Source organism: Acipenser ruthenus, chromosome 7 (assembly GCF_902713425.1).
Source record: "Acipenser ruthenus chromosome 7, fAciRut3.2 maternal haplotype, whole genome shotgun sequence".
Classification (NCBI taxonomy): Eukaryota; Metazoa; Chordata; class Actinopteri; order Acipenseriformes; family Acipenseridae; genus Acipenser; species Acipenser ruthenus.
The window spans coordinates 66,093,178-66,106,343 of record NC_081195.1 but is presented as its reverse complement, the minus strand read 5'-3'; the positions used below and the strand labels follow the sequence as shown (position 1 = coordinate 66,106,343).

At 39.1% G+C, this 13,166-nt stretch overlaps 1 protein-coding gene across 2 annotated transcripts in view; it reads right to left on the bottom strand.

Moving 5' to 3' along the window:
• The window catches only part of LOC117415643 (zinc finger C3H1 domain-containing protein-like), a 29,915-nt gene that overhangs the window by 14,100 nt on the left and 2,649 nt on the right, over positions 1-13,166 (bottom strand). For both annotated transcript variants that reach the window (XR_009329206.1, XM_059027632.1), the window contains 12 exons: positions 11,894-12,331; positions 10,976-11,043; positions 10,609-10,810; positions 10,059-10,294; positions 8,481-8,604; positions 8,125-8,216; positions 7,746-7,943; positions 7,223-7,387; positions 6,385-6,522; positions 3,606-3,724; positions 2,362-2,505; positions 45-219 (listed from right to left, as the gene is read on the bottom strand). Coding sequence is in view for 1 of the 2 variants with exons in the window: in XM_059027632.1 (XP_058883615.1) it covers positions 45-219; positions 2,362-2,505; positions 3,606-3,724; positions 6,385-6,522; positions 7,223-7,387; positions 7,746-7,943; positions 8,125-8,216; positions 8,481-8,604; positions 10,059-10,294; positions 10,609-10,810; positions 10,976-11,043; positions 11,894-12,331 (2,099 nt within the window). In the remaining variant the exon portion in view is untranslated. The remainder of the gene's footprint in view (positions 1-44; positions 220-2,361; positions 2,506-3,605; positions 3,725-6,384; positions 6,523-7,222; positions 7,388-7,745; positions 7,944-8,124; positions 8,217-8,480; positions 8,605-10,058; positions 10,295-10,608; positions 10,811-10,975; positions 11,044-11,893; positions 12,332-13,166) is intronic.

Here is a 13,166-nt window from a genome sequence, read left to right as displayed (position 1 = left end):
AGTTTACCACATTAATGATATTAAAAGTAGGAACTCAGACAAACCTGTTCTTGAAGTTTCTTCAGAAGCGTTTTGTTGGCATTAACAATCTTTTCAGTTGCCAGCAACTGCTCCTTAAGCCCGGCAGACTTGGATTCAGACGCCTTGAGCGATTCCTTCTTCTTCAGCTCCTGCTGGACAAGGTGCTTCAGAAGCATTTCATCCTTCATCAGAAGATTTCTTGAGAAAATAAAAGATATTACAAATCAAAGTCCTCCTTTGCTTCAGCAATCACAGAACACCACAAGTTCAACCGCTGGTCCAGTGATTGTGATGCTCCTTTACAGACTCCTAACCTTTTTTAGCTGCAGTGTAAAAGCACACATCAACTGTATTAGATAGCTCGTTATCCAAGAACAAATATTAAAGTCTATCTGAAACATTTAACCAATTTACAGTGGGAGTGGAATATACTCCTTGTTACGAGAGATTATATTATATATACACACACACACACAGTGGTTTGCAGAAGGATTCACCCCCCCCCTGCAAAGTTTTCACATTTTGTTGGCACCTGAGCGTACTCCACTATGCTTTCAAATTAGACTTTACATGTAGAATCTACACAAACTACTCCACATTGATAAAGTTAAAAAATGCATATAGAATATGAATAAGTAAGATTTACAGAGAAAAGCAGATTAATCTCAGTTGCATAAGTATTCAACCCCTTTGCTACTGCAGCCCTAAATCAGCTCTGGTGCAAATGATTTGTTTGAAAGGTCACAAAATTAGTGAAAAGGCATCAGCCTGCGTGTGCTCAAAAGTGGTTTAACTTGTAGATAATTTCCCTCAGGTATATAAAGACTTTCAAGCTGCAACTCACATAGTGATCCAACAAAGCAACCAGGAAGACCAAGGAGCTTTCGAAACAAGTCAGGGATAAAGTGGTAGAGAGGCACAGAGCAGGAGAAGGGTACAAGAACATTTCAAAAGGCACTGATTATTCCTCTCAGCACAGTGAAGTCCATCATAAAGAAGTGGGAGATGCATCATACCACCTAGACACTACCCAGATCAGGTCGCCCTCCCAAAATGAGCAGCCGGGCAAGCAAGAAACTGGTTCGGGATGTCACTCTGAAGCCAACAATGACCTTGAGAGATCTGCAAAGTTCTGTGTCTGAGATGGGAGTCAGTGTTCATACATCAACAATAAGCTGGTCCCTACACAAAGCTGGCCTGTATGGACGGGTGGCAAGAAAGAAGCCATTACTCAAAAAGTCTCATCTTAAAGCATGTATGGAGTTTGCGAAAAAGCATGTAGATGATACTGCAGACATGTGGAAAATGGTTTGGTGGTCAGACGAGACAAAAATTGAACTTTTTGGTCTAAATTCCAAGCGTTACATCTGGTGCAAGCCCAACACTGCACATCACCCAGTCAACACCATCCCAACTGTCAAGCATGGTGGTGGCAGCATCATGTTATGGGGATGCTTCTCTTCAGCAGGGACTGGGAAGCTTATCAGGATAGAGGGGAGAATGGATGGTGCAAAGTACAGCGAATCCTGGAGGAAACCTGTTTGATTCAGCCAAGACTCTGAAATTGGGAAATTCACAATTCAGCAGGACAATGACCCGAAGCAAAAAGCCAAAGCCACACTGGAGTGGTTGAACAAGAAGAAAATTAAATGTTCTTGAGTGGCCCAGTCAAAGTCCTGATTTGAATCCAATCAAAAATTAATGGCGAGACTTGAAGATTGCAGTCCATCGACAATCACCAATAAACTTATCAGAACTGGAACAATTTTCCCATGAAGAAAGGGCAAAAATGTCACCATCCTACAGTGCAAAACTAGTAGAGACCTATCCAAAAAGACTCATAGCAGTAATTTCTGCAAAAGGTGCTTCTACCAAGTATTGACTTAAGGGGCTGAAAACGTATGCAACCCGTAAATGTCATTTTGTATATTTTCTTTGCAAGTTATCCTGACATTTAAGCCCCTCCTCACATAACAGTGTTCAGTTTAACTACTACAGCTTTGAACAAAAAAAGTTTGTGCATACATTATTTGTAATTCAACAAAATGTGACATTATTGGTAGGGGGTGAATACTTCTGAAAACCACTGTATCTGTGTAATATATATCTATCTATATATCTCTATATATATATATAAAATGTATTTAAAAAACCTTTATGTACAATATTGTGTTCTGTGCATTACATAAGAAACCAATCAGAAAGCTAGCACAATGGTTGACGTAGCAGCTCCCCCAGTTTCTGTTACAAAATGTGGCTTTGAAGCCACTGTCCACCATTTAGCTGATGACAAGCGTTTCCTCCTACAGTCATGCTGGCTTGTTTTTGGCAAGTCCTTACTTGTGCTTCATCAGTTTGTTTTCAGCCTCCGAGACCTGCAAGTTGGCCACAGTTCTTCCAATAAAATCTAATTCCACGTCAGAGCTGGCAGGCGAGGGGCTGCCCCTTGACTGGCTAGACTTCAATATCCTCTGCTGCTCTCGACTACAAAATAAGTAAAATAAATTAAAAATAAATAAAATTAAAAAAAAAAAAAAAAACCCACACAATGATGACACTGCAATTGAATTACTGTTTGATACATATTTAGATCATTTGTCCATTTAGTTGAATATTATAAGTTATTACAGGCCTCTAGAAATGGGGCAACTGTGGGAATTTACTCCTCAACCTAGACAATAGTTTAACACTAGAGCTGCCATGGCAGTCATTTTGACGTTTTTAGGTTTTCAAATTGAAATTACTCTGCGTGTCTGAAAGTTATGCAGTTGTCCGTTTATGACTTTTCTTAAATACATGTATTAAATACCTGAATGGCGTTTGAGAGGCAGGATCACGAAAACGAGGAAGTTATAATCCCACCCACCTAGAATTGCCAAAGCAATTATTTTGACTGCCTTTTACAATATATATTTTATTTTGAATATAACCTACAATATTCTATTTTTTTTTATATACAAGCCTGTTCTCTCTACTGGACCTGGCTAGCCGCGGCGCTTCGGCAGAGACATGTCAACCACAAAACTGCAAAGCAGCAGGCCGCTGCAGCTGAACCTGGATTCTGTGCTGCACTGAGTGACACACGCAAGAGAAAACAAATGTTGCTTTTGTTTTAAATTAAAAAATCAATTTTGTTTTTACAGTTTTGTATGTACATATACCGGTTTACAAACTAGTTTCTTTTAAAATGTATATTTTATTATAGTTTTTCATTTTTTCAAGTAGTGCTTTATGTGTGGTAAGTTAGAAAAGAAACCCTTTTATGTTTAATTGTTAATTTAGATACGTTGTTTCGGCCGTGCAGATGTTTGATATAACGTGCTTGAATAAAACGTGTAAGTTGTATCCGATAGTTCGTCTTTCGTTTTAATATTGATATTGTTTAAAATGTAACCATTATGACAACTGCCTGCGGCTGTTTTAGGTTTCAGTATAACCGCGGCGGTTCTAGTGTTAAACAAAAAAAATTATAAAAAGTCGTACATAAATCCTACAAAAAGTACGAGTCATGCAACAGCTGTGGTATAAGAAACTAATGAAACACTAGAAAGTTTACAGTTAAATTCTTTTGTACTGCACAATACCTTGCAATTTCTTCTTTCAGCAGCCTATACTCAATCTTCTTGTCAACTGGTAGTGCCTCTGGTGTTTTTACTTGGTTGTTTTCTTTCTCTGATCTTGATGGAGTTTTTGGTTTAGATGCCTGCAGATTAAAAAACAAATAAAATTAAATAAAATTGTTAACTTTAAGAGACATTAAAAATGTTAAAATGTCATTGTCAGCCAAGGATCTTGGCAGGATTATCTTGTGCACATGAAATATAAGAATGCAAAATCCTGAATAATGAAATCAATGATAAAAACGCACAGTAAAATGTCCAATGACTGGAAAATGACGTAGACCTTGCATGACCCTCTCCTCGCAGTTGCAGAACACCTTTAGAAACCATCTGTATTCACAAACAGCCTGATATAAACCAGGAGTCAGCACCAGCACTTTGCTGTGCTGAAAGGACGGATTCATACACAACTGTGCGATTCACCTATTCAACAACACGTTTAGCAGAATGCTGTCATCAGATAAACGTGTGCTGCTGCATTTGCAGATGTGCCTACAGCTGCTTGCTGCTTCCACTGTATGTTTATGTGTTCGGTGGTGATCTCTAATAATGATGAGTGTATTTCTCATGCCAGGTCTGTCATACAAAGAGTGCAAGAGAAAGTACACTCTCATCTTGATTAGAGACAGCCACCAAACACTTGAACGTATTACAGGTCATTACAGCTAAAGAAAAAAAATGACACATCTTATATTCATGTATATAATCTGTTTATATAGTACCGGTTGAGGTTTAAACATTTAGACCGTTTTGTCACTGAAATCTCAAGTTTGAGATTTCTCAGCAAAATAAGTGTAGCTGCTGCCAATATGGACGTGACTTATAATTAGGGATTCTGATTTTCACTTTTAGATAATAAAAAAAAACCGGTGTATCACCAATAAACAATGGAAAAACACTGAAAATGGTTACTTAACAATGACTTCACCCCTTTCCACATTTTATATATAAAAAAAACACACAGACACTATCTTCTCCCAGTGCAGTTGGGCAATGTCTGTCCTTCCTGACTTGTATCTATCATTCAGTAGGTTTACATGACAAAGTGTTTTCCGAAAACTGAATCAGAAAACGGATTTTCTTAAAACGTCACTTTTCTGTGTTTACATAATTAACGATAGAAAGTCTAATTAGAATTCAACTGTATACATGGATTGAAGTTTTCGGAAAACGCAGGATATTTTTGCATGCAAAGTACTGTAGTACCCTAAGTACGATTTGAACAGACCGGACATTTTTTTCTGCGATAGAGACGAGACCAATCCAATAACCAATAACAAGTGCTTTATCTAAGTGTCAGGTCTTAAATTCAAAGATTACTATCCTATACCTCTATTCAGATTCACCACAATGTGGAATCAGCCTTTCCAACAGCTCATCCTGTTCAATATTACCAGTTTCTTTTGCAGACATCTTTAATTATCACGTAATTTTAAAGCTGGAATACGTGCTGCTTCAGTATGGGCTATTAAAAAAATATACGGACAAATATTACTTTATCCAAAACTTAATAATAATAATAATATTATTATTATTATTATTTTTATTATTATTATTAATATTTATTATTATTAATTTATTTATTTCTTAGCAGACGCCCTTATCCAGGGCGACTCACAGTCGTAAACAAAAGAATCACAGTACAAGTATTAATACAATTAAGAGCAAGATAAAATACAATGACTTCGGTTCTAGCAAGTACAAGTATATGACAAAATACGATTCAACAGAACAAATGGATCCATGCAGACCGACTACATATTATTATTTTCTCTGTTTTCGAAAGCCACGTGCAGGAATGAAGGTCAGAGTTTGCACATGTGCAGTACGCTATCAGATTAAGTTTTCCGAAAAGTGCGTTTACATGATATACATTTGGTTCGTTTTCGGGATTGAATCGGAAATTTCTAGGTGCTGTTTTCCGAAAACTGACCCTAGGAATATTCCGATACATTTTCCGAAAACTGTGTTTACATGACTTTTGATATCGGAATTAGTTTTCGGAAAACTTAGTTTTCTGAAAAATATCGGAATTCTTATGCTCATGTAAACGCACTGATTGAATAGATGTGAATACCTTAAACCCACCCCAACTACTGAGTGGCAGCAAATTCCTACATTTCTATTGGAGACTCCGCTTGTGAGACTTAAAACAAGATTACAATTACAGGAAGAACGGAGACTTTAAGACCATATTACAGTTAGATAGGGAGGATTTCAAACAAAATTCCAAACTGCAGCAAATGTAAAAAAATACCTAGACATACAAAAACCCCAGAAGATGTGCCCGTGACCATAAGGATTTTGTTGAGGAAGACAGCAAAGGAAAGAAGGTACAACTTAAGTGTGCAAATACTGTCAAGTTACTATACATATTGTGACAAAGTAACCGAAAACAATAATTGTATACAGTATATAAAAAGCGACGAGAGAGAGAGAGAGAGAGCCCACAGGATTTCGGGGTATCTTAAATAGATAAAAAATAAAGTACCAAAAAAGAAAATTATACAACCCGAACAGAAGCCCTACGTATATTGCATTTTAAAAGGATATAGCTTTTAACCAGAACTTTAATAGTCTTTTTAGTGTATTCACCATATTTATAGGGATAGCCCATTGTGAGTTTGCATATAGGGAATCCAAACTAGATTTTATTTTTAACCATGGTGACATTAAAAACCATAGCTGTTGGCTGAATATCTAAAAGAGATTACACATCTTAAAATGTGTATTAGAAAAATACCTCTGCTGTTCTCCTTGCTTCCTTAATCATCGACTCAAGACCCCCAAAGACAAATCTGGATGAGCCGGAGGATTCGCCGTCAGACTCACTGTCATCAGAATTGTTCAGTTGCACAACCACGGCTTTGTGCCTGGGAAGCTGCAAAACAAAATCATTGGTGTGTGACCGCGGGCATGCCTCTATTATTCTATTTCATGCTTTATCTACTTCCCCATTGAATTACTTTTTCTACGCAAACCGAGCTGATCGTTATTTCTTCAAAAGCAGAATGTTACTGCACTGTTTATTTAAAACAAATATATATTATAATCTGTGCCGACACCTGTACTGCACGCAAGCTTTCTGATGTTTATCAATCAAAGGGAAAAGGGAAGGCTATGTCACTTAACAAAAGAATAGAGAATTCCTGTTAACTAAATTATCTATATGAAAACAGAAAGACTCCGAAATGAACAGAAGACCCATTTTCTTGGTACCTGCATGAACCTGTAAGAATTTAAAAACAAAGTAACCGACCTTCAACGCCACGCAAGATAACAATTCTTATAAATTTACCAACTAATGTTGTGGGTCCCCAGGTATCCTAGTAACAGCAAATTAATCTTGCATTATTCTCTCTGTAAAGTTTTTTGTATTTGTTTATTTATTTAAAAGCATATCAAGATTCTTCCAGAACTAACAGACAACTGAAACATTCAAAAGGAGTTAGCTGCTTTTACATAGGCAAGTTTACAAAGTCACGTACCACTACAAATAGAAGCTTATTTAAAATAAAATAATCCCCCATAATAAGAGTACCGAATAAAAAACACATTTGTAGAAATATATGTTTCCTTACCACCAATAGGGGACGTGGGGCTGGAGGTCCGCGAACAAACCTGGTACTCAGGGAACGTGAATGAGAAGCAGTATTTATACTGACAGTTGATAAATTACTGCTTGGAAAACACTGCACTGTGATCGTCATAGGAGGTGAGGGTGGAGAGCTATTGCTGGACGTGTCCTGTAAAATGGAAGACAGGAAATATTTCATTCTGTAGCCCTTCCTTGCGATGGACTTCTTTTTCAAAGACAGTAAAGTATCTAAGACTACTTGTTTCTAACACAGAGCACATAACTCTGTAAAAGGAAATGAGACTCTCCATTTATGGAATTAGCACCTAGAAACACATACTTTAAATGGAAGCGAGTTTATTTTTTGGTTGTTAAATTAAAATATCCTTCTTAACATCTGTACCAAGCAATACAGAAGTTGAGATCTGAAAAGGCTTCGTCCAGGGGTTTAAGAACGCATTGGGATGCTGGTAACTTATGAAAGATCGCCACCTGCTGGCCTGAAATCAACTGCTCACAGCATTTACCTCTGACTTGACAGGCCGTTTGCTAGCTAATGACTTAAGAAGTTCCTCTCGGAGTAGCATCTCTTCCTCCTCCTCTTCATCAGCGAATGGGGGTTTGGGCGGTTGCTCTGGCTCGTCTGGGGGGAGGGGTGGTAGTGGCGGAGGAGGCTCCATTGGATCCAGACTGTCCAGGTACTGCTCATTCAAAGACTGCATGGTCTGCAAGAGAAGCATTGAACAATGAAGCAATCCAAGTTATTATTGGAATGACCTATGGGATGTAGACATGCATGCAATATGTTTTTAATAAAGTAGTTTTACTTGAGTAGTAACCCTAAAGTTGACAGTACATTGAAATATAAGGTCATGAAATAATGAGACAATCAAGACTGGAACTTACCACTGTATGTGGAGGCAAACCCATAGGGAAGGGTGCCATTTGAAAATATGGTGGTAATTCAGGTACGAATGGGTTATGCATGGGGGAGGATACTGAAATTAAAATGTGACAAGAATTAATATTTGATTTAAAAAAAAAAAAAAAGTGTTAAAAAGAGCAAATTCAAATAGAACTAATCCACAAAGAGAATACTACTTGTTTAAATATTTATTTTCTGCAACACACATATATATGGACAGGTGGACAGGTCTTCTGTGCTGTGTAGTTTTCACCACATGGGCGTGGCATCACCATCCCCAAATGCTAGACTAAAGGTTTTAAAAATGTGTACATAAATACACACACATTCGTCTTACCTGGTGAATTGGTTTCACTGTCTGTTTCCATCGCAACCTCGTCATAATTGTCATACTGGTAGAGGTTTCCTGAAGCATCAGTGCCTTGTTTATTCAGAGATTTCCTGTGCTCCGAGTCTGAAGTCTGCGAACACGAAGAACACCTTATAAAAAGTGTAATATCCATTGCAAGGGTTTCTTCTCACTGCAAGTACTGCCGATTTACAAAGCACTACAACACCTGTGTTGTAAATTAGCTTCAAAAGCCGCTAAAGCAGGGCTGCTGCTGCTGAGAACAATGGCTGGCAACGTCCCTCAAGGGAGAGCGCAGGAACAGCACCTGTTTACCACAGGTCACCAGCTCTGAGATGCGCTCTGCAGCGCCATTGATTAAGCAAAAGAACATACTCATTAGCAGAATAATAAAAGAAAAACCATCAGCTGTACTAAAAATACCCGAGACCTGCAGTCCCCATACTGAATAACTATTCCCCAGGAAAGGAGAAAAGACCAAAGCGTCCCAGCGGAGTTCTGCTGTGATTAGGTTTCAATTACAATAACCTGCAAATTGGCCTGGTGCAGAGACACATGTCTAACTTGCAATGGTGGTGTAGGAAAAAGAAAAGGTTTAGGGTGTCAATGTAAAAATAAAAAAGAAAAGGTACAGGTAGTGGACAAAAAAATGGAAACACCAATGTAAAGTCACTTAATAGGGCGTTGGGTCACTATGGTATTCCGCTCCGAGTTCTCGGCGGACTGTTTTTGATGAAACTGGCTGCTCGCGCCCCAGGTTGAAATTTGCAGTCAATTGATCTGCAGTTGCTCGCCTGTTTTGCCTTGCACTTCGAATTAATGCACGGATATCATGATCCTGGAGTATGTGCTTCCGCCCACTGTTGCCTTATGCTGATGATGTCTTTCCCTCGGAGTTCCATACTGACATCACCTTAGACACCGTTGCTCGTGAAACATCAGCAAGTTGAGCTGTCTTGGTCACTGAAGCTCCTGCCAAACGTGCCCCAACAATCACCCCTCTTTCAAAGTCACTGAGGTCTCCTCTTGTAGCCATGCTAGCCATAATTACAGGCAACCAGATCTGTCCAGCATTTTTATACATGATCCTAAGCATGCTGGGATGTTATTTGCTTAACGCATGAGCCACACCTGTGTGGAAGCCATTGGTGTCCCTCATTTACCCAGGTGTTGCCATTTTTTGTCCAGTACCTGTACATGAAAGCAAATGAGGCACTAGGGGGCAGTATCTGATAGAACACTGGCATGGAATGTACACCTAAATAATGGCAGTTACGGAGGTCTTAGTCTAGTTTGTAATACATAGCCACTGCTGCTGGTTCCTTCAAAACAGGGGTGAACGCTTACTGGTAAGGTAGGAATACAAAAGCAGACGTATTCAATTCTTTGGCAATTGAAAAATATAAGTATTTCTCAATGTCTTCAATGGAAAACATTTGTAAACTAATTTATTTTAGTTTAGTATTACTATATATTCTACCATGGATCACAGGTGGGATTACATGTGGGTATCCTTATGCTAAGTGGTCAGATATTAATAAAATCGCTTTTTTGTTTCGACTTTACCTTGCTTCTCGAACTCCTTTTCCCTCCGACAAGCTTCATGAAGCGGTTGTACTGCTCATCCTGGTTGGAAAGGTCTCGGATTTTGCGGATCTCCTCTTCCCGTTTCCTGCGCTCCTCCTCCTCTTCCGCCCGTCTCTTCTCCTCGTCCTCTCTCTGCCGCTTCTCCTGCTCCTTCTGTTGCTGCAGCTTCCACGTCCGCACTTGCTGCTTCCGCCACGCCTGTTTTGCAGCTGAACCTAATAATAAAATACACCATTTAAAATTAAAACAAACTTCTAGTACAAGCGTAGTGGAGAAATGCACTAGCCAATATATGCAACGGCCACTTGAAGGGAAAACTTTGTATACATTAGTCTCTCAAATTGAAGATCACAGCTCCCTAGCATTGCTGTAATAAGGTTAACAAATAGGTACAGTAATAGAAGTAGTCTGGGTTCAGCCCAGTATTTGGAGAAATGTTTGGACGATATACTAAAAGAGTATTCTCAAACTTTAACACCAATGGTTTTAGTTTCTTTGGAGAAATCATACCACATGCACCTATGCTCACCTGCGCTGCTGCTTTTCTTGCCACAGTGGGGTTTGACGGCTGCTTTGCCCTTTTGCTGTGCCGGTCTGGTTTTGCTCAGTTTTTCTTTGCTCTCTTTGAGCACCTGCTGCTCTTTCTGCTGCCACTTCTTGCTGGCAGACTGCAGGGCGAGGAGACGCAGCTGCATCTCTGACACCTCGTCATCGTCGTCTTTAACGACCTCCTTAGAGGAACAGAGAGCATGTAGGTCATACTGTATGATGTATGAACCGCGCCTTTTGTTCAGTTAAAAGCGCATGTTCAGATTTGTTAGCAGCTTGGACATGGAAATGGCACATTTAAGATAATGGTTTCTGTGATGTTTAAGAAAAATAAGATAAAAAATTACCTTCTCAGGAAGATCATCTGATTCTTTGCTGCTTGCATAGGAAACACTCAGGTCCGTCTCTACAGACTCTTTAAAAGACAAACAAAGAAACAATTAATTCAGTAATTAAACAAACAATGCTAAATTCTGAACATTGCTAATCCCTTTAAAAACATCATGAAAATGTTATGGTTGTCATACCTACTTTAATGTAATGATAGTGGCTTAAGAGTATACAAGCAAAAATTGAAGATGAACAGCTGTCATCTTTAGTTTCTGAAGCTGTTTTTTGGATGAAGTAGGATTGAAAAGCATTTTTAGACAGCATTTGGCTTTAACTCAAATACTACCCTTTTTAACACTAACCAATCTGGGTAAACTTTGTTGCCATCTATCCAGAAGTGTAGGGCTATTACATTTTACAGTAACAATTCCCTGTGCAAATTACACCCAATAATAGGATACTGTAAAAGGAGAAGTAACCAAGTCCAGGGATGGAAATAAGACTCCCATTGCATAAGAAGTTTGATCCACTCCTGGTTTTAGTGAGTTTAATAAGTCACACCTAAGCTTGTTGCCTACACACTGTGGCCTATCAGTCTCCTGTTAAAACCTGAAATGGGTGAAACTGTTATACAATATGAATTTTATTTCCAGCCCTGACCAGCGCTTTAGAATGGACCCAATACTGATTGCAATTGCACAGGGAGTGAATCTCCCTAGCAGGTTAAAAGGTCTTCACTACAGCAAAAAATACAAAAAAATAAACACACATCAAATTAAACATGCTAAAGAACAACAAGGGGCATATCAGGGCAAGAAGGCTGCTATGGCTAATGAGGTAAGAGAATACCTACATATATCTTTTTAAAAGCCATTACTGCAGCTTTAATGCCCCTAACACTGTGGTCCATTTTATTCCTGGCCGATTGTGTGTACCTTTTGCAGTGCTGCTGGGCTCAGCGAGGCTCAATTCAATTTCTTCTAGCGTGGGTTCTTCTTTGCCAGGAACCTTGTTAATTTGATCCCGCTCAGCCGGGGTCAGAAGTTTCTGCCTCAAAGGCTTCAGATTGAAGGCCTGAAAAGGTTTCTGGGCATCTTGAGCAACGGCTTCCTCCGCGTTTTCTCCCTCCACTTCTTCAATACTGCTGGGCACTAGAATACTCTGCCTGGCGCTCACAGACACTGCTGGCTCCTTTCGCGGGGACTCCTCTTTGGAGGTAAAGGCTGTCCTCTCTTCCTTCCTAATACATTCCAGCTCATGCTGAATCTGCTTATATTTCATAAGCAGGTCTTCGAAGCTGTCCTCAATACTGTTTACATTTTTGGCTGTACTGTAGTTTGGTTTTCTCAACGCAGGTCTCCCAAATGATTTTGCTAAGCAAGCAGTAAAGGAAGCTAGCTGTGTTTGTCTTCCAGGGAGATGGGTTATCAAACCTGGGTGTTTTAGAGCCCAACATACAAATGTATTCATGATATAGTGCAGTGGTCCCAGGGACCCCATGGCTGGTGCTTTTCATTCCAGCTGAGCTTGCAGTTACTTAACTGACCCTTAACTGAATTTAATTAATTACACCTTTTTCATTGTTTTTCAGCTCTTAAACAGTTGCAGAGTTCAAGTTACTTAAATGTTATAGCTAACTTGAAATCTGCAACTGTTTAAGAGCTGAAAACAATTAAAAGTTTAATTAAACTAATTTTAAATTCAATTACAGGTCTAGTTAAGTAATTGAGATCTCAGTTTGAATGAAAACCAGCAGACACAGGGGGGTCCCCAGGACCAGGGTTAGGAACCACTAATGTATTGTACACCATTCCACCTGTGTCTTAAAGCTGCAGTATCCCAAACCCCCATAGCTAAGGTTTCTGTGCAATCTCCTAGTACTTTATAAGAAATCAGCCTCTTGTTTAAGCCTCCAGGTTGTAGGGGGCACATATTGTGTACCCCCTTCCCCTGTCAAACCTGCTTGCTACTTCTCCCTATGTTAGCTATTACTAGAATTCGCTTTCTACTAGCAACAGGGCCATTCCATACAAATCTAATGTTTTACATAAATCAGACTACTGTGGCCAGCCCAAGACTCACTCTCTATCAATCTTCTGTGTATTTGCACAGGCCCCAACACCACACCAATCTAGGTCTTGTGCTACATGTTTTAGGAAACAGAAGGATAAGTACCCAATATGTGTAACGTATTACATTAAAACACAC